Here is a 24,875-nt window from a genome sequence, read left to right on the forward strand (position 1 = left end):
CTGCATTAGCAGAGTCTGTAACCTGAAGCGTCTGTAACCTGAAGCTTCTGTAACCCGAGGTACCGCTATAATCTCATTTCTTGTCCACCCAATACCAAGTCTAACACTGCAGGCCTTGTCCAAGGCACCTATAAATTTGGAGAACAGGCACTGAATTTGTCTGAGAGGTTTGAATACAGAAGATGAGATGTGAACTTCCAGCATTTCACATTTGAGGAGGAGAGGAAGGGGCCTTTTGTTAAACTGGCGGACTCATGAACAGAGTAATAAAGGAAGTAATACTTTCACTGCCTGTTATTTCTCCATTTGATATATGTAACCAAAAAGAATGGAAACTGAAACGTAAAATTCTGAATTGATACTGGTTTAAATATTTGCCTGTGTTCACCAATCTAAACATCACAATGCAATTGCACATCATAATGTAAATGTAATTACTCTGACATTCATCTTCTATCATATATCTCAGTTTACAAGTTTAAAATGACATTATTTTGACTGTTTTATTTAATTGTTTAATTAAGTTATAGGCTCATATGCAACAAAATGTGTACATTTATGCAAATGTATTTATATTTTTTGAATTTTTCAAAACTTTTTTTAAATAAAAAAACCACAAAGGAAATAATACAGCCTCATGTCCATGTGAGTTCCCACTCATCTGATATTTCTGGTCAGCCACAAAGATTAGCAAATTGTTTCCCAAAAAAAGGGTAGAAAAGTTAAACCAGCTAGGAAGTTAAATTCTGAAGAATGTCATACAGTTAGCAATACATAACAGTTTCAAAAGTTCGTTGAAAAGAGGAACATAGAAAGCTAGCTCAAGCATAGGCAAACTCGGCCCTCCAGATGTTTTTTGGCCTACAACTCCCATGATCCCTAGCTAGCAGGACCAGTAGTCAGGGATGATGGGAATTGTAGTCTCAAAACATCTGGAGGGCCAAGTTTGCCTATGCCTGCTCTAGCTCAATATTGTTACCATGACTGACAGCAGCTCTCCAGGATTTCAAGTCAGGAGCTGCTGGCATACCAGAAGATGCCAGGGACAGAACCTATAATCTTCTGCCTGCCAAGCAGGTGCTCCTCCTACAGCATTTCCTAAAGCATTTGGTGACTGCTCCCCAACGTTTAGCCTCTTACCAGACGGTTCCAGCACGCAGACCCTGGGAAATGTAATTTGCTTTGTCAATGTCCTTGGTGAAAACTGCTGCCGCGAGGCCATATTTGGTGTCGTTTGCTCTGTGGATGACTTCCTCTATGGTTTTAAATTTCAGTATCTGCATGACTGGCCCAAATATCTGTAAGACAGAGCAGGATGCATATGGAAACAGATAGGTTTGGCAGACAGGATCTTAGGAGGAGGAGGAGGAGGAGTTTGGATTTGATATCCCGCTTTATCACTACCCTAAGTAGTCTCAAAGCGGCTAACAACCTCCTTTCCCTTCCTCCCCCACAACAAACACTCTGTGAGGTGAGTGAGGCTGAGAGACTTCAGAGAAGTGTGACTAGCCCAAGGCATAGCTGTCAACCTTCCCTTTTTTTGTGGGAAATTCCCTTATTCCAGTGCCATTTCCTGCTGCTATCCTGGATTGTTATATATCCCGTAGACTGTCCCCGGGACAGGTGAGGCTGTTGATCCCTTATTTTCAAATCTGAAAGTTAACAGCTATGGCCCAAGGTCACCCAGCAGCTGCATGTGGAGGAGCGGGGAAGTGAACCCGGTTCACCAGATTACGAGTCCACAGCTCTTAACCACTACACCATGCTGGCCATCTGATAGCAAGCAGGGGAAAGGCCTTTTCTGTCCTTGCACCCAGAATATAGAATCATCTCCCCCCCACAAAATAAGGCAAGTACAAACTCTGCAGTTTTTTGTGCCTCCTATTCACTCCGGCCTTTGCTGGTCATTGATACCAATCAAACCACTGAGAAGTGTCTGAGACTGTACTAAATGATTCAATTGCATTTTAATAGATTGTTCTTGTTCTTACAGTACTGATATTTGTATTGGCATTTGTGTTGTAAACAGTCTTGGGATTAGAAATATCTTATTTTAATCTCCATAAGATTTATATACTGCTTGATTAGACTAAAACCCCAAAGTTGCTTACAAAGCAAATAAAACAATGACATTTTCAGTAAAAACCAAAATTGCAACTTGCATTCTCTGCGCTAACAGCACTCAAAGTGAGATGGGGTGCTACAATAAAAATCACAACAGGTAATTTTAAGTAAATCATAAGTGAATGTACAGATAAAAGAGGATGGTTGGTCGGTTCTGAAGGCCACCATTGTAGCTCTGAGACACAGACCAATACAGCAGGAGAGAAAAAGAGAGGGATCGCGTACACCCCTCTAACCACAGCACTGTTATTCAGAGACTAACAAGTACAGGAAAACATTATGCTGCTGACCTCCTCTTTTGCAATGGTCATGTTGTCCTGCACATCTCCAAAGATGGTTGGCTGGATAAAATAACCTCTGTCTGCAGCTGGACTGCCACCACAGAGCAATTTGGCACCTTCCTTTTGCCCAGTACCAATGTATCCAAGGATCTTCTTATACTGAGTCTCATCCACCTAGAAGACAAAAAAGCATGGTATGGCAGGTCAGTTCAATCCTTCTCAGAATACAGAAAAATACACTTTTAACACAACATCATGTGTACATGCCCATACGCGAACAGCGATTCTACAGGCAGAATGAAAGACATCAACTTTTTGTTGATGAGGTTATGAAGATCCTCTGACAATGTCATCTGTCAGGGCTCCCGTTGTACGCATTCCTTGATCCTTGATTAAGCCGGCTGGGGCTGACGAGAGTTGAGAGACCAATAACATCTGGAAGGGACTGCCGGATCCCCATCCGTATTTTAAATCGACTGCCTTTGGGACTGGGTAGACAACAAGCTTTAAAATATTTTATTTGTTGAATATATACGTTGACAATTCCCATCATCCCTAGCTAGCAAGGCCAGTGGTCAGGGATGATGGGAATTGTAGTCCCAAAACAGCTGGAGACCCAAGTTTGGGAAACATTGCTCTAGATCAGTGGTTTTCAACCAGTGAGCCGTGGCCCCCTGGGGAGCCTTACGTTGTGGGTGGACTGTGTCCCTTCGCCCCCAGTCTCTTGGCTACAGCAAATGCTTCCCCCCCCTCCTTTCCTTTCCTCCCCATCCTTGCCTCCAGATTGGCTGTGAACACACATGTAGAGCCATCATTTGCGTTATCATGGTAATAATAGCCATCTGGGTAGTATTAAAAATGAATTAAATATACATAAACTGAAAGCTGTTTTGGGGCCATTTGCCAGGGTGAAATTCTTTCCGGTCTAGGATGTCTCACAGTTCTTCCAATCCAGAATGTGTTTTATAAGGGCAAACTGGAATCTCTGTGCTCTCACCTGAGGGCCCTGCTCCGTTTTGTGGTCAAATGGGTTCCCAACCACTCTGGATTTCGCCCTCTCCACGCTCCGCTCCACAAACTCGTGATATATATCTTCTTGGACATACGTGCGGGACCCAGCACAACAGCACTGCCCTTGGTTGAAGAACAAGGCAGAATGAGCCTGCTCAACAGCCCAGTCCACTGGAGAAGGAAGCCACAAGTCAGGAGATCTGGAAAGCAATTATCTTCACCACCAACAGCATTAAGAATTACCAACAAATCACCCCAGCTAAGATATGTTGCATGAATCCACCGTGGGGTGGCCCTGTTCTGTGGTGCATGTGTAATAATAGGTCAGAGTGTTTCAGGAGAATACAGCCATTGTTAACCAGGTTATTTTTCTTGTCCCTTCTCTCGTTATCTCCTGAAAACAATAATGGCTTCATTTACAAAGACCTACTCTTGTAATTAAAGGGACGCGGGTGGCGCTGTAGGTTAAACCACAGACCCTAGGGCTTGCTGATCAGAAGGTCGGCGGTTCGAATTCCTGCGATGGGGTGAGCTCCCTTTGCTCGGTCCCAGCTCCTGCCAACCTAGCAGTTCAAAAGCACATCAAAGTGCAAGTTGATAAATTGGTACCACTCTGGCGGGAAGGTAAACGGAGTTTCCATGCACTGCTCTGGTTCGACAGAAGCGGCTTAGTCATGCTGGCCACATGACCCGGAAGCTGTACGCCGGCTCCCTCGGCCAATAAAGTGAGATGAGCGCCGCAACCCCCAGAGTTGGCCACGACTGGACTTAATGGTCAGGAGTCCCTTTACCTTTACCCTTGTAACTGATAGCCGCTACTTGGCTAAAGCTAACCCATCAGTGGAAGTTCTCACTGCAGGGATGGTGGTTCAAAATCTGGCCTCTTGCGCTAGCTGAAAATATACGCAAATACCTAACTTAACGAGGGGTGGTAGTAAGTGGCCAGTTAGAGATGAGAAGTATAATCACCACTTCTCCAGAAAGCTTTCTGATTAGAGTCATTATTGAGATACTTCCCAGGCTAAGCAGTTCCTGACGCCTAGTGGACACATTTTGTGTCTTTTGGAAATTTATCTTTTAGTTTGTTCTAAATCATTGCGTGCCCTTATTGTTACATTAAAGTTCTTTTGTGTAGCTATGTAACGTATTATGTTGTGATGTCATGGATTTATAAATAAAACTATATCTTAAACACTAAAGAATTACTAAGAAATGTCTCTTACTTTCGGCATCAGACATGATGATGTTTGGGCTCTTTCCACCAAGTTCAAGGGTCACCCTCTTCAGATTACTCTCTGCTGCAGCCTTCTGGATCAGATGACCAACCTAGAAATTGAAAGACGGGCAAGCTTGATCTTCGGTACAAAATAGGGTTGGCTTAAGGAACCACCACGATTGGAGGGCTGGGGAATGGGTGGGGTGTCTCCTCTGGTGGACCTCCTCCATTGGTGTCAGAGACCAGGCTGGGGAGTACAACTCTGATGAGGAATGGCGGGAGCCTCCTCCTCCCCCTGCTCGTGGCCAGGATCCTGAAACTCCACAGGAGCAGTGGAGTAGTGCTGATTTGGAACAATGGGTTGCTGAGGGGCACAGTTCGGAAGACAATAGCTGGGCAAAACCGGGAGGTGAACAGCCAGAAGAAGAACAGGAAGAGAGTGAGCTAGCAGACTCTCTCTCACGGGAAGATGTGCAGCTTCTCAGTCCCTAGGCTAAAAGCTTAGTTAAGGTGGCTTCACAAAAGGCTCAATAATAATAATAACAACAACAATTTATTATTTATACCCCGCCCATCTGGCTGGGTTTCCCTACCCACTCTGGGCAGCTTCCAACAAAATATTAAAATACAATAGGCCTTTGGATATTAAAAGCTTCCCTATACAGAGCTGCCTTCAGATGTCTTCTAAAAGTCTGGTAGTTGTTTTTTCCTTTGACATCTGGTGTGTTTTGTAAGCTGGTCTCCGACCGTAATAAATTATCTATCTATCACCATAATTTTCAGGGTATGCTTTTTTTATTTGCAATTATTTTTCTTATCAGCAGCTTGGTTATTAAATGTGATCTGCTACTATGCCTACGTAAACCAACTGATCTGTGAAATACTAAAATCATAGGAACACAGGATTGTTCTTGGCTTCACCGCACTCCAAAAGAGCCTGTGGCAGCTTGGAGCAGCCTTTCTGTGTTGTGATTATGTATTGTACCAATGGTTTAATTTATGTTGCTAGGTTAATATTAAGGGATGCGGGTGGCTCTGTGGGTTAAACCACAGAGCCTAGGGCTTGCCAATCAGAAGGTCAGCAGTTTGAATCCCCTTGATGGGCTGAGCTCCCATTGCTCGGTCCCTGCTCCTGCCAACCTAGCAGTTCAAAAGAATATGAACACCTAGGGCAGTAGCTGTTTTGAATAGGCCAATATTTCTTGCACTCTTGCTTTCTTGTGATGTTAAGATGCTGTTCAGGCCACTTCTTGAAATTTCTTTCATCTAGGGTAGTGCTAGAGGGTCCACTTTGGTATTTGAGCATCTGTGGGTCTTCGTTTACAATGGGTTTACAATGGGGTTTAAAATGGGTTTACAATGGGGATGCAGGTGGCGCTGTGGGTTAAACCACAGAGCCTAGGGCTTGCCAATCAGAAGGTCGCGGTTCAAATCCCTGTGACGGGGTGAGCTCCCGTTCCTCAGTCCCTGCTCCTGCCAACCTAGCAGTTCAAAAGCACATCAAAGTGCAAGTAGATAAATAGGTACCACTCCGGCAGGAAGGTAAACGGCGTTTCCGTGCGCTGCTCTGGTTCGCCAGAAGCGGCTTAGTCATGCTGGCCGCATGACCCGGAAGCTGTACGCCGGCTCCCTTGGCCAATAAAGCAAGATGAGCACTGCAACCCCAGAATCGGCCACGACTGGACCTAATGGTCAGGGGTCCCTTTACCTTTACCTTAGGTTAATATTGCACTGGATATAACTGTATCTCATGGTTTCATTTGCACAAACTGTTCTGTGATTTTCAACAAAATAACAGTTTAGAAGAACATCAGAAGAGCCTGCTGGATGGCCCATCTAGTCCAACATCCTGTTGTCACGGTGGCCACGCAGATGCCCCACTGGGAATGGCAGATGCCCACAAACAGAATCTGAGCACAAGAGCGCCCTCCTTCTCCTGTGGCTTCTTACAATGCAAATTTTGGAACTATTAGACTTGAGGGTCGTTTTACCTACATAAAGTATGATTTGGGCATATTTCAAAGTATAATACAGTCATACCTTGGTTCTCAAACAGAATGCGTTCTGGGAGTCCGTTCGACTCCCGGAACCATTCGAAAACCAAGGTGCGGCTTCCGATTGGCTGTAGGAGCGTCCTGCAGCCAATCGGAAGCCGTGCCAGACATTTGGCTTCTGAAAATCGTTCGAAAACCGAAACATTCACTTCCGGGCTTCGATCGTTTGGGAGCCGATTTGTTCGGGAGCCAAGTCGTTTGAGATCCAAGGTACGACTGTATTTATTTTTTGTAAAGAAAGAAATCAGTAAAAGTCAGAAGTCCAAAACAAGTTTAAAATATGCACCTCGAAATGAAACTGCACATTAAAATAATTGTCTACTTTACAGACCTGGCACAGGGTGTGACCTATCCTACGCCTTTCGGAAGGGAGGGAGAAAAGGGGAAGATTCATACGTGCAGATATTCCTCACCTCTGTGGAGCCAGTGAAGGCGACTTTATCCACTTCCATGTGGGAGGAAATGGCTGCCCCAGCGGTGTGCCCGTAGCCAGTTATCACATTCACAACGCCTGGAGGGAATCCAGCCTGCAGGTTTATAAAGACAAGTGAAAATCTTCACAATAGTCTTGTCCGTTCCAAAAATCAAAAGTTTGCCAGGGTGCTCAGAACTCAGCACCTCCATGCCTTCTGAGCACCCAGGCAAGGAGAAGAAGGGGGAAGGGTTAGTTTGGAGCTCATGCATCGTCTGAGTCAGCGAGCAGGATAAGGAAGGGTGAAGAACGAAGTGGCAGCCCCAGAGACCTCTCTCTTAACATTTAAATTTTTATTTATTAAATTTTCATACTACATAAAAGGGTCAGATACCATTCCAATACAAAAGAAAAAACACACTGTCATAAACATATATAAACCTATATCCTTCCCCCCCTTGTGAATTCCCATCACCCCACCCTATCACTCCCCTCCACCACACCTCGACTTCCTTAACTTTTAATTTCAGTACTCTCGTTGCAATCTTTATGTTATTGAATTTTCACCTCCTTATCGCATCCTAATTGGTTTTATCCTTTCCGCTTTACTCCTTTAGTTTAAGCATATCAACATGTTCTGTTTTGAACAGTGTTTATTCATATAGACACCCCGGAGACCTCTCTCACCTCTTTGACCAGGCTGGCCATGTACAGGCCAGTCAGAGGCGTCTGCTCAGCCAATTTCATCACCACCACGTTCCCTGTGGCCAAGGCGGGCCCCAGCTTCCACGCCTGCATCAGCAGCGGGAAGTTCCACTGCAATAAAGAGAAAGGGACCAGATCAACATCGAGGAAACACAGGAAGAGGAGGGAAATTGGGGGGACAGGGACGGACACACGTTTTATTTATGTACAGTGAGAAAGAGTAAGTAGGTGGCACAAGGGATCTGAGGGTGCTGCCCGAGAAACACAGAGCTGAGTGGGTAAAGTCGCTTCAGGTTGCGTTTTTTCGGACTGCGGACCACCGAAACCCGGAAGTACCGGAATGGGTTACTTCTGGGTTTCGGCGGTGGAGCATGCATAGAAGCACTAAATCGCGCTTTGCGCATGCGCACCGAATCACAACTCGCACGTGCGCAGACATGGGTTGCGATCGCTGCGGGTTGTGAACGTGCCCATGATCACATTCGCAACCTGAGCGTCCACTGTACATGCCTGCATACATCGTTTTATTTATTATGCCTCCTTTCCATGGTTAAAACCATGCTCAAGGTGGCTTACAGCATGGAAAAAATACAGCATAATAATAATGACAAACCTAACAAAGTACAGTGGTACCTCGGTTTTTGAGCGTCTCGGAAGCCGAACGTTTTGGTTTTCAAACGCCGAAAACCCAGAAGTAATTGCTTCTGTTTTCGAGCGCACCTTGCTTCTACTGCATGTTTTTCCATTTTTCCAACTGAACTTGCAGCCAGTGCTCTGCGCCTCGGTTTTTGAACATTTCGGAAGTCGAACGGTCTTCAGGAACGGATTACGTTCGAGAACCGAGGTACCCCTGTAGTTACACCTGGGGCAAACACCGAAGGAGAACAGTGTTTTTAAAAAGTCTTCTAAAAACTCCTCCTTCCTCTTTCTCCCTGACAGGAGCTTGTGTGTGGGAGGAGAGTGGCCTGACAGGGTGGGCATGCTGGGCATGGTGCCCAAACCTAGAGGAGGCAGTGAGCGGAACACAAAAAGCTTCTGGTATCCCCAGCTCTGGAGACAGACCTGCTTCCATCTTCCAACAGCACCTTTACTTACCGGAATGATCTGTCCGCAAATCCCCACTGGCTCATGGCGGGTATAGGTGAAGAAGTCCCCATCGAGAGGAATGGTCTTCCCTTGGATTTTGTCAGCCCAGCCGGCATAGTACCTGACGCAGAACAATTAATAATAATAATAATAATAATAATAATAATAATAATAATTTTTATTTATACCCCGCCCTCCCCAGCCAAGACCGGGCTCAGAGCGGCTAACACCTGATATAAAAAATTGATTGAAATACAACTTAAAAACAAGATTAACATACAACATTAAAATATTAAAATACAGCCTCATTTTAATGGAAACTTTTTTCCATTAAAATCAAAAACTTTTTTGGGGGGGATGAAAACATCAAGTCTTCACCAAGGCTAACTTTCCAGTCTGGTCCTACATGGGCCAGAAAAAAGACAGGGAAGTCCCTAAATAGGAGTTCCATCACAGAAGGAGAAAGGAAAAGAAAGAGGGGGAGGGAATCAAGTTGATTCCAAGCCGAAGGCCAGGCGGAACAACTCTGTCTTACAGGCCCTGCGGAAAGAAATCAGATCCTGCAGGGCCCTGGTCTCATGAGGCAGAGCGTTCCACCAGAGTTGAAAAGGCCCTGGCTCTGGTTGAGGCTAATCTAACTTCCTTAGGACCTGGGACCTCTAGGGTGTTGCTATTTATGGACCTTAAGGTCCTCTGTGGGGCTGTCATATAATTTTGACACACACACACTCCATAAACATCAGTACAGGGCATAGTTAAACAATGGAACACCCTTCTGCGGGGGGGGGGGGGGGAGTGATGGCCACCAACTTGGATGGCTTTGAAAAAGGATTGGGTCAACTCATGAAGGAAAAGAAAGCTATCGATGGCTACTAGCCCAATTGGCTAAGCTCTGCCTCCACAGTCAGAGGCAGCAAGGGTTGCTAGAAATTGCAGGAGGGAGTGCATTCTTGGGTTCAGGTCCTGCTTGCCTACAGCTGCCAACTTTTCCCTTTTCTTGCAAGGAATCCTATTTGGAATAAGGAAATTTCCCTTTAAAAAAGGGAAACGTTGACAGCTATGTGCTTGCCAGTTTCCCATTGGGGCATCTGGTTGGCCACTGTGACAACAGGATGCTGGACTAGATGGGCCCTGCTTGGCCTGATCCAGCCAGCTCTTCACAAGTTCTTATGAAATTGACAGGCCTATTGTTTTAATTCTTCTTGTAATATTCTTATACCCCACCCAGCTTTGTTGTTGTTGTTGTTGTTTAGTCGTTTAGTCGTGCCCGACTCTTCGTGACCCCATGGACCAGAGCACGCCAGGCACTCCTGTCTTCCACTGCCTCCCGCAGTTTGGTCAGACTCATGATTGTAGCTTTGAGAACACTATCCAACCATCTGATCCTCTGTCGTCCCCTTCTCCTTGTGCCCTCCATCTTTCCCAACATCAGGGTCTTTTCCAGGGAGTCTTCTCTTCTCATGAGGTGGCCAAAGTATTGGAGCCTCAGCTTCGGGATCTGTCCTTCCAGTGAGCACTCAGGGCTGATTTCCTTCAGAATGGAGAGGTTTGATCTTCTTGCAGTCCATGGGACTCTCAAGAGTCTCCTCCAGCACCAGAATTCAAAAGCATCAATTCTTCGGTGATCAGCCTTCTTTATGGTCCAGCTCTCACTTCCATACATCACTACTGGGAAAACCATGGCTTTAACTATACGGACCTTTGTTGGCAAGGTGATGTCTCTGCTTTTTAAGATGCTGTCTAGGTTTGCCATCGCCTTTCTCCCAAGGAGCAGGCGTCTTTTAATTTTGTGGCTGCTGTCACCATCTGCAGTGATCATGGAGCCCAAGAAAGTAAAATCTCTCACTGCCTCCATTTCTTCCCCTTCTGTTTGCCAGGAGGTGATGGGCCCAGTGGCCATGATCTTAGTTTTTTTGATGTTGAGCTTCAGACCATATTTTGCGCTCTCCTCTTTCACCCTCATTAAAAGGTTCTTTAATTCCTCCTCACTTTCTGCCATCAAGGATGTGTCATCTGCATATCTGCAGTTGTTGATATTTCTTCCGGCAATCTTAATTCCGTCTTGGGATTCATCCAGCCCAGCATTTCGCATGATGAATTCTGCATATAAGTTAAATAACCAGGGAGACAATATACAGCCTTGCCGTACTCCGGCGGGAAGGTAAACGGTGTTTCTGTGTGCTGCTCTGGTTCGCCAGAAGTGGCTTAGTCATGCTGCCGACATGACCCGGAAGCTGTACACCGGCTCCCTCAGCCAGTAAAGCAAAATGAGCGCTGCAACCCCAGAGTCGTCCGTGACTAGACCTAATGGTCAGGGGTCCCTTTACCTTTACCTTTATAATTCAATAACAATTCTCAAAGCCAATGCCGTTCCCGTAAAAGTGTTCAGATAACTACCAAAGGCTTGGCAAAATAAATAACCTTTAAGCCGACGCCCAAACATCAACAGCATGGGGGACCATCAAATCTCGTTCAGGAGAAGTTCCTATGTGGAGAGGCACCACGGAGAAGACCCTGCATGTGCCCCAGTGCCCCCTCCCCGTTCCTCGCTCACTTATGGCACCGTTAGCAGAGCCTCCCTGACGATCTTAAAACTCAGGACAGAAAGTATTGGGGGAGCACTGACAATTCCCTAAAAATGGCTGAATGAAAAAGAGCAACAGCAAATAAATTAAGATTGAAGTGATTGAAATCATTGGGCTTTTTTAAAAAAAATAGAGTGCGCACACAAACACACACAGAGTTTCAGATGATTTTGGTAAAGCCTGGAGACCATTCATTGAATTTTATAATACAGAACAAAATAAATACAGCTGCTGCGTTCCATATTGCCTTATTAATTTTCTTTTCTTCTGATCTGTGAATAGGCATCTGTACTTACACTGGTTTTTTCCATAGCACATTTATTGACTTTTATTGCTCTTATCTGTCAACAGGCATATATGCTTAACTTTGTTTTCAATGAGCCGGTATAAATGCATAATGATCAGACTCATCCCATGTGAGTGACTGTTTGCAACCAAGAGTCTGCTGAAATCAAGAGTTGAGCTGGTCTATAGCACCGGTTCTTAGGGAAAGAACTAAGGAATAACACCGATTCACAGCTACTCCAGGAGTCTATCTTTTCGCTAACCTCCAAACTACCGTATTTTTGCTCTATAAGACGCACCAGACCATAAGACGCACCTAGTTTTTGGAGGAGGAAAACAAGAAAAAAAATATTCTGAATCTCAGAAGCCAGAACAACAAGAGGGATCGCTGCACAGTGAAAGCAGAGATCCCTCTTGCTGTTCTGGCTTCTGGGATAGCTGCGCAGCTCCATAAGACGCACACACATTTCCCCATACTTTTTAGGAGGGAAAAAGTGAGTCTTATAGAGCAAAAAATACGGTATCTCCAGAACTGACCTTTAAAGCCCTAAACGGCCTCGGTCCTGTATACCTGAAGGAGCATCTCCACCCCCATCGTTCAGCCCGGACACTGAGATCCAGCGCCGAGGGCCTTCTGGCGGTTCCCTCATTGCGAGAAGTGAGGCTACAGGGAACCAGGCAGAGGGCCTTCTCGGTAGTGGCGCCCGACCTGTGGAACGCCCTCCCATCAGATGTCAAAGAGATAAAGAATTACCTGACATTCAGAAGACATCTTAAGGCAGCCCTGTTCAGGGAAGTTTTTAATATGTAATGCTGTATTGTTTTTAACACTGATTGGGAGCCGCCCAGAGTGGCTGGGGAAACTCAACCAGATGGGCGGGGTATAAATAATAAATTATTATTATTATTATTATAAAACTGTGAGCAATGCTGCTGAGTGCACACACCACACCAGGAACAGCTCCTGTGCGATTCCTCTTTACTTCCATGAGGTTTGTATAGGACAGACACGCCAAACTCCAATGCTCTCATGTTCCTCCCATGCCTCTTTAACGGTCAGGGCTATATAGAATCACATAATGGTATGGCTGAAAGAGGCCCCAAAGTGTCATATAATACAAGCCCCTGCATGATTACAACTCCTTACCGCAGGTGTTTGACAACCATGTCTAAATCCACCAGATAGGCGATCGAGTATGGCTTGCCGTTGTCCAAAGTTTCCAGGGCCTGAGAACAAAGAGAAATCAACAAACCCTGATGCATTACAACTTTGATAGCTTTCAAGGAGGATACAGATAATTTTGGGGAGGATAAGGCTATTGACGGCTACTAATCATGATGGTGTCAGTTTGCATTTCTTAGTATAGAATGTATTGATCTGATGTATAGAGATCTTTCATATTCTACTTAATTCCAGAGGGTTCTGGAAGCTTCTTTGTGTGAAAGAAACAAGCAGAAACTTCATGATGTTTGGGTTATTCCTTCAGAGAAGCTGAGTACAGCTGGTTTAAATTGGTTCTGTTATCTCTTTCTGTCAATGTCATGTTGACTATAATAGTAGGGCCAGAAGGAGCCTGGGTTTTACACTTTCTCGTTCTATCTCTTTTCTGTCTGGTGTGGTGTTCTGTATATAGTGTTAAGGTTTAGTCTTATTATAAGTTATTGTGAGCTTTAAGTTAAGTCTGCTGCAACTGGATTTCTTATTGGACAGTGCCAATCCTGAATGTATTGGATTTGTGACCATTATGCTCATTTGCCTTCAGTAGCAGTAAAGCTCTGAAGGATGAAATATAATTGCCTCTGGTCTATTTTATGGGAATCCTGCAACACATTTAAGTTGTTACTCTGCTAAATATATATTGGAATCTACTCTGAATCAATATTGAGTAGAATTTCAATGTCAGATGGCTACAACCTACTTTGCGGATCGGAAGCAGCAGACCTCGAAATACCAATTTCTGGGGCACGCGGATGAGGGGAGAGCATTCTTGCACTCAGGGACCTGGTGGGCCATTGTGAGAGTTGCTGAAATAGATTGGCCTCTTGTCTGATTTTTCCCACCCCACTGCCTGTTCCTGTGTTGAGGAACCAGGTGCTGCTAGACACTTCCAAAAGTGAGACCTGTGGGTATAGGTCAGTATATAAACTCAGTGAAGAAGAAGAGGAGAAAGGATCCAAAAGAGGAAAAGAGGAGAATGCACCTGGGGGAAAAAAGTTCAAAACATACCGCCAGGTATGCGCGGTCCCTCTCAACCAGATCAGCGAGGCGGTGCAAGAGTTTGCCCCGGTGGGCGGCATCCATCCGCCTCCAGGGAGATCCAAATTTGAACGCCTCTCTGGCTGCCTGAACAGCTTTGTCGACGTCGGCCTGGAAGAGAATCAAGGTGGGACACAATGAGCAGGCAAATCCACAAGCATATCTGAGACACTGGAGAACTAACTGCCCGTTCAGACACCAAGCTAGTCTACAGCATCTTCCCATTCTTCCATGGTGAGGGCATCAAGTCTAGGTCTCAGAAAAGCAAGAGATCTGCCGAGGCAGTGTCTCTGTGAGAGAGACAGGGAGCCTGTGGTCCTCCAGATGTTGCCGGACTACAACTCCCATCACCCCTGACTCCTGCACACACTGCCTAGTGGTAATGGGAGATGGAGTCCAACAGTCTCTCAGGTTCCCCACCCATTTGCCTACTAAGGAAAATTACGTCTCTCATAAGAATGTTTCCTACCATCTTATCTACAAGATCCAACAACTCTAAAATGTAAGAGAGCTTTTTTTTATACAGTGGTACCTCTGGTTACAAACTTAATTCTTTTCGGACGTCGGTTCTTAACATGAATCCATTCTTAACCTGAGGTACCACTTTAGCTAATGGGGCCTCCCGCTGCCACTGCACGATTTTTGTTCTCATCCTGAGGTAAAGTCCTTAACCCGAGGCACTACTTCCGGGTTAGCGGAGTCTGTAACCCAAAGTGTTTGTAACCCGAGGTACCACTGTAACAATTTTTCACCCAGTGAGCTTCACAGACGAACAGGCATTTGAACCCTGGTCTCCCAGGTCCTAGTCCAACACAAACCGCTACTATGTGGACTTGTCAGTATTGATGCAATGGTTCTTACATTGCTCTTCTACTTTGTTATCATCTCAGTACAGTGGTACCTCGGGTTAAGTACTTAATTCGTTCCGGAGGCTGTTCTTAACCTGAAACTGTTCTTAACCTGAAGCACCACTTTAGTTAATGGGGCATCCTGCTGCTGCCATGCCGCCGGAGCACAATTTCTGTTCTCATCCTGAAGCAAAGTGCTTAACCTGAAGCAATATTTCTGGGTTAGCGGAGTCTGTAACCTGAAGCGTATGTAACCTGAAGCGTATGTAACCCGAGGTACCACTGTAAATTTTCCTCCCAGCGGACTGAAACAACCTGATGACAGAAAAGTCCACCAAACCTGTAGCAGCTGCCGTTAAACTGAGGACCCCTGAGCCTTGTTTTAAGTGGATTTCTTGTTTTGCGTGTGTTTTAAACCGTTTTTAATCATTTCATGTGCAAATTTCCTAGAAATGGTAGTTTAGAAGGTGAGATAATAAATAATAATAATAATAATAATAATAATAATAGAATTGCCTGCAAATAAGATGTGTGGGCAAGATTGCAGACAAAAATGTGTGTGTTATAGGAGAAATGCAATCTAAAACACTGACAAACTTTCCCAAGACCTTTTTCTTTCTTAACTGAGGCTGATGCAGATATGTGGTGCACTACACCTAAGTTTTGGGACGCAGGTGGCGCTGTGGGTTAAAGCCTCAGCGCCTAGGGCTTGCCGATCGAAAGGTTGGCGGTTCGAATCCCTGCGGCGGGGTGCGCTCCCGCTGCTCGGTCCCAGCGCCTGCCAACCTAGCAGTTCGAAAGCACCTCTGGGTGCAAGTAGATAAATAGGGACCGCTTACCAGCGGGAAGGTAAACGGCGTTTCCGTGTGCGGCTCTGGCTCGCCAGAGCAGCGATGTCACGCTGGCCACGTGACCCGGAAGTGTCTCCGGACAGCGCTGGCCCCTGGCCTCTTAAGTGAGATGGGCGCACAACCCCAGAGTCTGTCAAGACTGGCCCCTACGGGCAGGGGTACCTTTACCTTTACCTTTTACACCTAAGTTTAGGAAAACAAGAATCTGAGAGAAACCCAGACTGACAGCTCTCCCCACCCTTCCTGCTCGCTCGCTCTTCCTGGCCAGATGCTATGCAGTTAATAATTCCTCCTTGGGTGCTGCCTGCAGGGAACCAGATCCTGGGTGCTGTACAGTTTTTGCTGTGTCATTCCTGTTTGCTAACCCAGCTTCTGCCCAGATATAACATTACCATGTGAAAAGGAACAGCCACATATTTGCTGCCAAAACGCAGCCGCCGTATAAAGGCTGCTACTCTGGGAAAACAAGGAAATGTTTACTCTGTGTGTGGCCGTCTGCCAGGAGTAGCCTGTTTGTTTCGCAATCTCTGATTAAGGCCAGACAATCAGACGATTTCTTTTTCTTTTTTTAAAATAATATTTATTACCTTTTCCAACAATTTAGACACTACAGAAAAGAAAAACCATACAATACAATACAAAAAAACACTACATTACACTAACAAAACACTAACATTAAGCTAACAAAACAAAACAAACACAATTTAAAACACATCAAATACTTTCAATAACTTATCTTTCATTTACTTGTTTCCGCGACCTCCTCACACCTCCCTTTTTGTATTCCACTTCTATTAATTTTTTCAGCAATTCCTTTCCATCTTCCTCTATTTTTAATCTTATAATTATCTTAACACATTCTAACCTTATTTTTCCTTTAATACTCTATTAATCTATTTATCCTTAATCCCTTATAACATTGCTACTAAAGCCATATAACTTCATTCCAACATTTTCCTAACATTCATTAATTTTACAGTAATTCCGTAAATAATCTTTAAACTTTTTCCAGTCTTCTTCCACCGACTCTTCTCCCTGGTCTCGGATTCTGCCAGTCATTTCCGCCAATTCCATGTAGTCCATCAACTTCATCTGCCATTCTTCCCGGGTGGGTAAATCTTGTGTCTTCCAATATTTTGCGATGAGTATTCTTGCTGCTGTTGTTGCATACATGAAAAATGTTCTATCTTTCTTTGGCACCAATTGGCCGACCATGCCCAGGAGAAAGGCCTCTGCTTTCTTCAGGAAGGTATATTTAAATACCTTTTTCATTTCATTATAAATCATCTCCCAGAATGTCTTAATCCTTGGGCATGTCCACCAAAGGTGAAAGAATGTACCTTCAATCTCATTGCATTTCCAACATTTATTATCGGGCAAATGGTAAGTTTTTGCAAGCTAGACTGGTGTCATGTACCACCTGTAAAACATTTTCATAAAATTTTCTCTTAAGGCATTACATGCCGTAAATTTCATACCTGTGGTCCATAACTGTTCCCAGTCAGCCATCATTATGTTATGTCCAACATCTTGTGCCCATTTAATCATAACTGATTTCACCATTTCATCCTGAGTGTTCCATTTCAGCAACAAGTTATACATTCTTGACAAATGCTTAGTTTTTGGATCCAACAATTCTGTTTCCAGTATTGATTTTTCCACCTGGAAGCCAACTTTTTTGTCCGAATTATATGCCTCCATTATTTGATAATAATGAAGCCAATCTCGCACTTTATTTTTCAATTTTTCAAAACTCTGCAATTTCAATCAGACGATTTCTATGTTGCTGGAAAGTTATGTTTGGTGTAATCGAGAGGAAGAACCTGTAGAAAGCTGCAAGCCCTTAGGGGGTAAATTACTGCTCTACCTGTTCCTATAGGCTCACGGAAGCTTAAAATACAGGAATAGACATACTGATATGACCCCAAATGCCATTGTAGGCTAGTATCTTTATTAAGGACACACACCCCTCGCAAAAAGAAGGGTCACCAAGTTGCAACAAGCTCCTGAATCTGCCAGAACTTGCCAAGGCTCCATTAAAGCAAAAGCAAGCAGAGGACTACATCAAAGCCCCTAAAAGTACCAAGAGCCATAAAACTTAAAGGTGCCACGTGACTCTTTGAGTCTAAGCTACCTGGGAGATTGTATCTCCTCATAAAAACCTGCCTGGGGGCTAAGATCCTCCAGTCAACATCAGGGGAATGGCTGGTGGTGACATGAGAGACTTTCCTGTGGCTGCTCCCAGATTGTGGGATTTCTTCCCAAGAGGGGTCAGCCTGCCAGGCTGAGACATTCCTGCCCAGACAGGTCCTTGGAAACTGAGGCGCAGGTGCTGCTAACCACCACTGTCAGGGAAAACTAGGTTTTAATTGCTGGTCCTAAATGTGTTTTGATTTATTTTAACTACTGTTTTTAACTACTTGGTATTTTATAATGATGTTCTTAACTGTGGGAAGCCGCTTTGAATCCCAGCTTGGGAGAAAGGCAGGAACTAAATAATAAATAATAGTAAATACCGTAACAGTCAGTTTTGCAACAAAACTTGTGATATTATTCTTACCATGTGCCAGGGGCGAGGCTGAAATGCAGAGTTACAATCCAGTACTACAGGGATGTCCAACAGATCGATCACGATCTACTGATAGATCCCCATGAGGTTTTGGTAGATCCCTGGCTCCCTTTCCATAGCATCGCTAAAACTGACTCCTGCCCTGCCCTCCATGGTTGTATGATCTCTGGAAGACGGAGCTTTCTCTGTGAGATCTCTTTGTGAGTGACTTTACCCCTTTTTTCCATGCCTTTAAACCACCCACCCCGCCCCCCATAAAATGGAAATCCTCCTAAAAGCTTATTTTTTAACCTCCCCCAAAACGGGGCTCTTCTCCTCCCCTAGAAAAGCTCAGCAACTTTGAGCTGAACCCCCAAAATGGGTCTTTCATTCCCAAAAAAAGTTCAGCAACTTTGAGCTGAACCCCCCCAAAATGGGGGTAGATCACTGCCAGTTTATAATTCTGAAAGTAGATTGCAGTCTCTTGAGAGTGAGGCATCTAATCATAGCCTGCATTTTTATTAAGGCTTGATCAGGGCCTGTATTTTAAAATGAGCTTAAAGATTTTCAAATGTTCATGCCAGGCAGAAGACCAGCTGCCTAAGAACCTTGGCAAGATGTTTATTCTCCTGGACAAGGGGGCCCCCTGATTTATAGCAGAAAACAATTCTCAAAGTCAAAGGGAATTACAGGCTGACAGCCAAGGTTACACTGACCCTACATATTACAGAAGATAAAAAAAGCAGAGAAAAACATAATTAAGAGTGGGTAAATAGTAAAATAAAACCATGTGCCTCCCATTAAACTTGAGCCATATTTTCCTAAGGTTGAAAGGTCAAGAGCAGTGAAAAAGGCAACTGGCTTGGCTGGAGAAGAGGTTTTCTTTCTATCTTATTTTGAGGCTGGAAACTGTTCCTTCCTTTTTTTACTTTGAAAAGGTTTATTCTTCTAAAAAGCTATCTATGTTATGTATTAAATATATTGGCTTAAATGTAATTATGCAAAGGAATTAGAAGCTAAGAAATGTTAAATCTTTATGCTAGATTCTTATTTCATATAGTTGGAAGAGATCACAGGGGCCATCAGCCACCAGCCCAGCCCCCCTGCCAAGCAGGAAACATCATTAGAGCACACATATGGTTGTCAGGCCTTTGTTTAAAAGACCTTCAAGAGAAGGAGATCTTTCAATGATGATGTGAACTCAAGATCCTTGACATCTGTTTAAGATAAAAATTTGAGATTAAACCATTTGTTTTGGAGGGCAATAGGGCGAGGTGAGCTGGTAATTAAGGTTCCTTGTTGAGACACATGTAAGATATATTACTACTTATTTGTCATTTATAGATAGAAGAATATATATCTTTTTGTTTCCCATAAAAGGACAAGAGGAAATGGGTGTATCTTTTGTGATTGGTTCTAGCAAACAGCCAATAGGAATTTCAACCAGGCTGATTGGACAGAGGCAGCCACAGGAGGAGCAAGGGGGCTGGATTAAGGAAATATAAGTGCTGGCCAGAATGGCAGGAGGCCAGGCCAGAGTTTGGTAACCATATACTACTGTGCCTCATATTTATTTGTCTGACAAATAAATTATTATTTTAATTTCTCTATTGCTGCGTTGAATATTTCATTCCAGCTAAGCGTTAACCACAAGCAGGGTGCTACAAGAGTTGGCCACCCCTGAGTGTACTAGATGGTCTGATTCCATTTAAAGGCAGCTGCTATTGTTCCAACTTGCTAACCTTTGCCAACCCGTGCTTTTCAAAACATCTGGAGGAGACTGGGTTGGCAAAGGCGGCACGAAGCATAAACAAACTGGGATAGGCATTTCCCCTGACCCCACTGATGTGGTACCTTGTCTCCTTCTGCAACCTGGCAGATAACCTCCCCTGTGGACGGGTTGACGGTCGGGAATGTCTTCTTGCTGGCTGCATCGTGCCATTCATTGTTGATGAAGATCTGCAAGTGAAAACATGGACTATAAGCTTTTAGGATGCAAACGCTTCACAGCGACGGCTGACGGCGAAGAGATTGATGCTTCAGGAGCCAACACACAGCTAGGCGGAACCTTAGTGTTGAGAGGCAGATTTGGGAGTGCCATTCCCTTCCTGAAGTAATCCCATAAAAGGTAAAGGGACCCCTGACCATTAGGTCCAGTCGTGGCCGACTCTGAGGTTGTGGTTCTCATCTCGCTTTATTGGCCAAGGGAGCCGGCATACAGCTTCCGGGTCATGTGACCAGCATGACTGATACGGAAGGGGGGGGTACCTTTCCTCACCCCTCTTCCTTGTGAGTAAGGGGCCCGAGGCGATGACCTCGACGGCGCCCAGCTCTGCCGTGACTCCTGAACCCCACACTGTTGCACAAGCACCACACTATACCCTCGACTTTATAAATAATATCTTCTCCTTATATATATATATATATCTTTTCCTTCTATATACGGTTTCCTCTTAAGTCTTGTTCGCCCTATTTCTAACAAGTAGACCGTATCATACTGTTTCCCCATTGACCATAATGGCTGCGCCTTAGCCAATCAGGAACGTGCATTCCCCTGCAGGAGCTAGCTCAGGGAGCTCTTGCACGCCTCATTTAACCTCCTGACAAGTTGTTGACGGCTCCCCGCTGCTACAACAATGGATCCGAAACTAGCGACCTCGTAAAACTGTCAAAGTCCTGTTACATTGTATCCATTTGTTTCCGCTCTCAATATATAATATACACTTGACCGGCAAGAAGCCAAAAAACTTCAGAAAATAATATAAAATCAGCCAAAGCTTCGATCTTCTCCATTTTAATGTTATTCTACTCGATTCCCTCCGGACTCCATGATGCTACCCTCAGCGCCATAATCCTCGAACCGACAGGTCACGTACTCAGGGAAACCTTAATCCTGTCAGATGGTCCAGTCAAGCCCTTCCTCCGGACAATACCAGGTAATGGGCGATGCATGGGTGTGCCATTGTCTTGCCATCACCTGTACTCAGGAAACGCTTATGCATATTTCTATTACTCCAGGCAATCTCTGCCCTGCCTACCTTACTGTAGTGATGATCCATGCAATCTCTGCCCTGCCTACCTTACTGTAGTGATGATCTATGTAGTCCCCACCTTACTGAAGTGATGATTTGTGTAAACCCACCACCCACTTTCCTGTAGTGATGATCCTTGTAACCCCACCTCTTGTGATGTATTTGTGACGTTTTCTGCACTGTATTCTGGGACCTGGAGGGAACTTTTAAAAGTTTATGTCGCCCCACTCTCGGGGTTCAATTCCATTTTTTGAACCTGTTGCGCAATAAACTTTGGATCTCCGTTCATTGCTCCTGTCTCCGGCTGAGCTCATTTTTCCGCTAGGACCCGTGGACATTGTCCGACGAGCCGGGTGGCAAGGTAAATCAGCACCCGGAATTTTTCCGTAACAATGACTAAGCTGCTTCTGGCGAACCAGAGCAGCACACGGAAATGGCGTTTACCTTCCCGCCGGAGCGGTACCTATTTATCTACTTGCACTTTGACGTGCTTTTGAACTGCTAGGTTGGCAGGAGTAGGGACCGAGCAACGGGAGCTCACCCCGTCACAGGGATTTGAACCGCCGACCTTCTGATCGGCAAGTCCTAGGCTCTGTGGTTTAACCCACAGCGCCACCCGCATCCCCATTGTAAACCCATTTTAAACCCCATTTTAAACCCCATTGTAAACCCCATTGTAAACCCATTGTAAACGAAGACCCACAGATGCTCAAATACCAAAGTGGACCCTCTAGCACTACCCTAGACGAAAGAAATTTCAAGAAGTGGCCTGAACAGCATCTTAACATTACAAGAAAGCAAGAGTGCAAGAAATATTGGCCTATTCAAAACAGCTACTGCCCTAGGTGTTCATATTCTTTAGCCATTTATGAAAAACCTTTGATACATGCAGCAACCGTTGATTAAGAAACTGCCGCCCAGCTCATTTACACTGCACAAACAGAGATAAGCACCAGAGATAAGCACTTATCAGAGCATAGCGAAAGGGACAATACCCTCTTCCAAAACAAGTAACTGATTCAAGAAGAAATAAGAAGTGGCCCAAGCATGCCTGACAGTTTGCAACACAAAAAATGCCTAAGATGTTTGCCAGTAAAAATACATAAATACAACCCGCCATTTACATCAAGGATAATTGCTGCCCCGAACTTCCCGGTTGCTTGGGGGAGAGAATGCACACACAGGCAGTCTTTGTGGCTCCTTTTCAAATGCCAGCACCTGTCCCATAGTGCTAGTTTTAATACAATTTGGCCCAGATATTGTAGTAATAGTAACAACAACAATTTTTTATTTATACCCCAACCTCCCTGGCCAGAGCTGGGCTCAGGGCAGCTAACACCAATAAAATTACAATAAAACATAATAAGGGGGGACAAACAAACACCCAGTTTATTAAAATACGGGTTAAAATAAAATTTAAAATGCAGTCTCATTTTAAGAGTAGCCCATAAATCAAAACCATAAGGGGAGGGAAACATAAGGGTCAGACTGAGTCCAAACCAAAGGCCAGGCCCTGTGGAAAGATGTCAAGTCCCATAGGGCCCTAGTCTCTTGTGACAGAGCGTTCCACCAAGTCGGGGCCAGTACTGAAAAGGCCCTGGCCCTAGTTGAGACCAATCTAACCACCTTGAGGTTTGGGACCTCCAAAGTGTTGTTATTTGTGGACCTTAAGGTCCTCCGTGGGGCATACCAGGAGAGGTGGTCCCGTATTGTCTGTTCTCGGTTCATTTTGACAGCAGCTCCGAACAGCTGACAAAATTATACACATATAGGAAGCATTTGTTTGTAATAATAAGAGACATCTGTTTGGTCTGCATTCTTAACTAAACCAACTCAATTTGCACTTTGCGTATTAATACCTCTTAACCTTTTAGACTTTGCATTTCTCTGAATTGGGCAATAAAGTTCCTGTTTCAAAATGCGTTCAAAATGTGTATTTCATGATAAAATACAATCAAACCTGCATGCTCTGAATAATATGCATATTAAATATGGATTATGTGATAAAATACATATGGACATATCTGAAGAAAAATGTGTGTATGAATTTTCATACAGATTTAAAAAGAAATCTCAGACTAATGCAGAAACTAGACCAAATGTCCTAGTGAACAAACACAGAGCTACAATTTCCAGAGTGGTTTAACAAGCAACCCCTCCTTCCAGGGAACTCTGGGAACTGAAACACTGGAAAGGGAATCAGGGCCCTTCTGACCACTCTCATCACCCTTTACAAACTAAAGCTCCCAGGATTTGGGGGGAAAACTGTGTCTGTTTAAAGTGGCATCACAGTGCATTAAAGGTAGCATGCAGATAGGGCCTGAGTTAATGCAGTCCAAATGCAGAAGCGGGGAGATGGCAACCAGCGTTTTCCAAAACGGTTTGTCAGCTGCTTGGTTTCAAAAGTGAGACGAAAAGGAAGGTGGAAGTTTCGGGGAGAAGCCACGGAAGAGTTCAAAAGCCAAACTTTTGCAATCTGGGGCCGTAAACTGAGAGGTCAGGGTATCTTGCCAACTGCTGCATAACTCACACACAAAAATTCCAGATCAACATTTTCTCTACAATGGACAAGGATGAAGTCTGATTGTTTGTTTCATAGAAGGCAGATTACGGAGGAGGCATGATAAGAGTGCATATCAACTTACGCAACCTTCCCAATCTGGGAACTGAAGAACTGAACCTATGCTGCCAATTCTCATAGTAAACCAGTTTAAAGTAAGCAGCACATAAGCGGCACACAAAACGCTACCAAATCATTCTACGTTCTAAATCTTATATTAATAATCCAAAAATTGAGAGAGCTATGTACAACATCTACTCTTGACTTGAGCATTTATTCATTTACAAAGTTGAATGTATGTAAATACATTTATTCATTTATGAAGTTGAATGTATGTAAATACACCAAAATCTTGAGGGAGAATTTCCTGAAGAAAGAAATTAAATATTGTAGCTTAATCTAAGAAGAAATGTAACATTTGGACTTGATAAATATATCAAAACCGTGAGAGAGAATTTACTGAAGAAGCTCGAGACTCTTCATGGGCGAAACAGGTGACAAACCCTGTCTAACTTGTGCGTAACATCACTGACACTTCATTTGATCAAACTTATCCTTGTTGATGGGACGCAGGTGGCGCTGTGGGTTAAAGCCTCAGCGCCTAGGGCTTGCCGATCGAAAGGTCGGCGGTTCGAATCCCTGCGGCGGGGTGCGCTCCCGCTGCTCGGTCCCAGCGCCTGCCAACCTAGCAGTTCGAAAGCACCTCCGGGTGCAAGTAGATAAATAGGGACCGCTTACCAGCGGGAAGGTAAACGGCATTTCCGTGTGCGGCTCTGGCTCGCCAGAGCAGCGATGTCACGCTGGCCACGTGACCCGGAAGTGTCTCCGGACAGCGCTGGCCCCTGGCCTCTTAAGTGAGATGGGCGCACAACCCCAGAGTCTGTCAAGACTGGCCCGTACGGGCAGGGGTACCTTTACCTTTACCTTTTATCCTTGTTGATATCTAACCCTTGAGCGCAACATGGACGACACGTCGTTTGCTCAAACTTACTTTTGTTGATATCTACAGGAGCCTGGCTA

The 24,875-nt window shown here is 44.6% G+C and overlaps 1 protein-coding gene across 1 annotated transcript in view; it reads right to left on the reverse strand.

Annotated features, from left to right (window-relative positions):
• Positions 1 to 24,875, reverse strand: part of ALDH2 (aldehyde dehydrogenase 2 family member) — a 33,180-nt gene that overhangs the window by 2,215 nt on the left and 6,090 nt on the right. Inside the window, exons 2-11 of the mRNA XM_079987518.1 lie at positions 20,118 to 20,222; positions 13,987 to 14,127; positions 12,907 to 12,986; positions 8,899 to 9,010; positions 7,786 to 7,914; positions 7,100 to 7,213; positions 4,640 to 4,742; positions 3,403 to 3,587; positions 2,415 to 2,579; positions 1,141 to 1,298 (exon numbers count right to left, since the gene is read on the reverse strand). Of these exons, the coding sequence (XP_079843644.1) occupies positions 1,141 to 1,298; positions 2,415 to 2,579; positions 3,403 to 3,587; positions 4,640 to 4,742; positions 7,100 to 7,213; positions 7,786 to 7,914; positions 8,899 to 9,010; positions 12,907 to 12,986; positions 13,987 to 14,127; positions 20,118 to 20,222 (1,292 nt within the window). The remainder of the gene's footprint in view (positions 1 to 1,140; positions 1,299 to 2,414; positions 2,580 to 3,402; positions 3,588 to 4,639; positions 4,743 to 7,099; positions 7,214 to 7,785; positions 7,915 to 8,898; positions 9,011 to 12,906; positions 12,987 to 13,986; positions 14,128 to 20,117; positions 20,223 to 24,875) is intronic.

Source organism: Podarcis cretensis (genome assembly GCF_951804945.1).
Source record: "Podarcis cretensis genome assembly, chromosome: 8".
NCBI classification, from domain to species: Eukaryota; Metazoa; Chordata; class Lepidosauria; order Squamata; family Lacertidae; genus Podarcis; species Podarcis cretensis.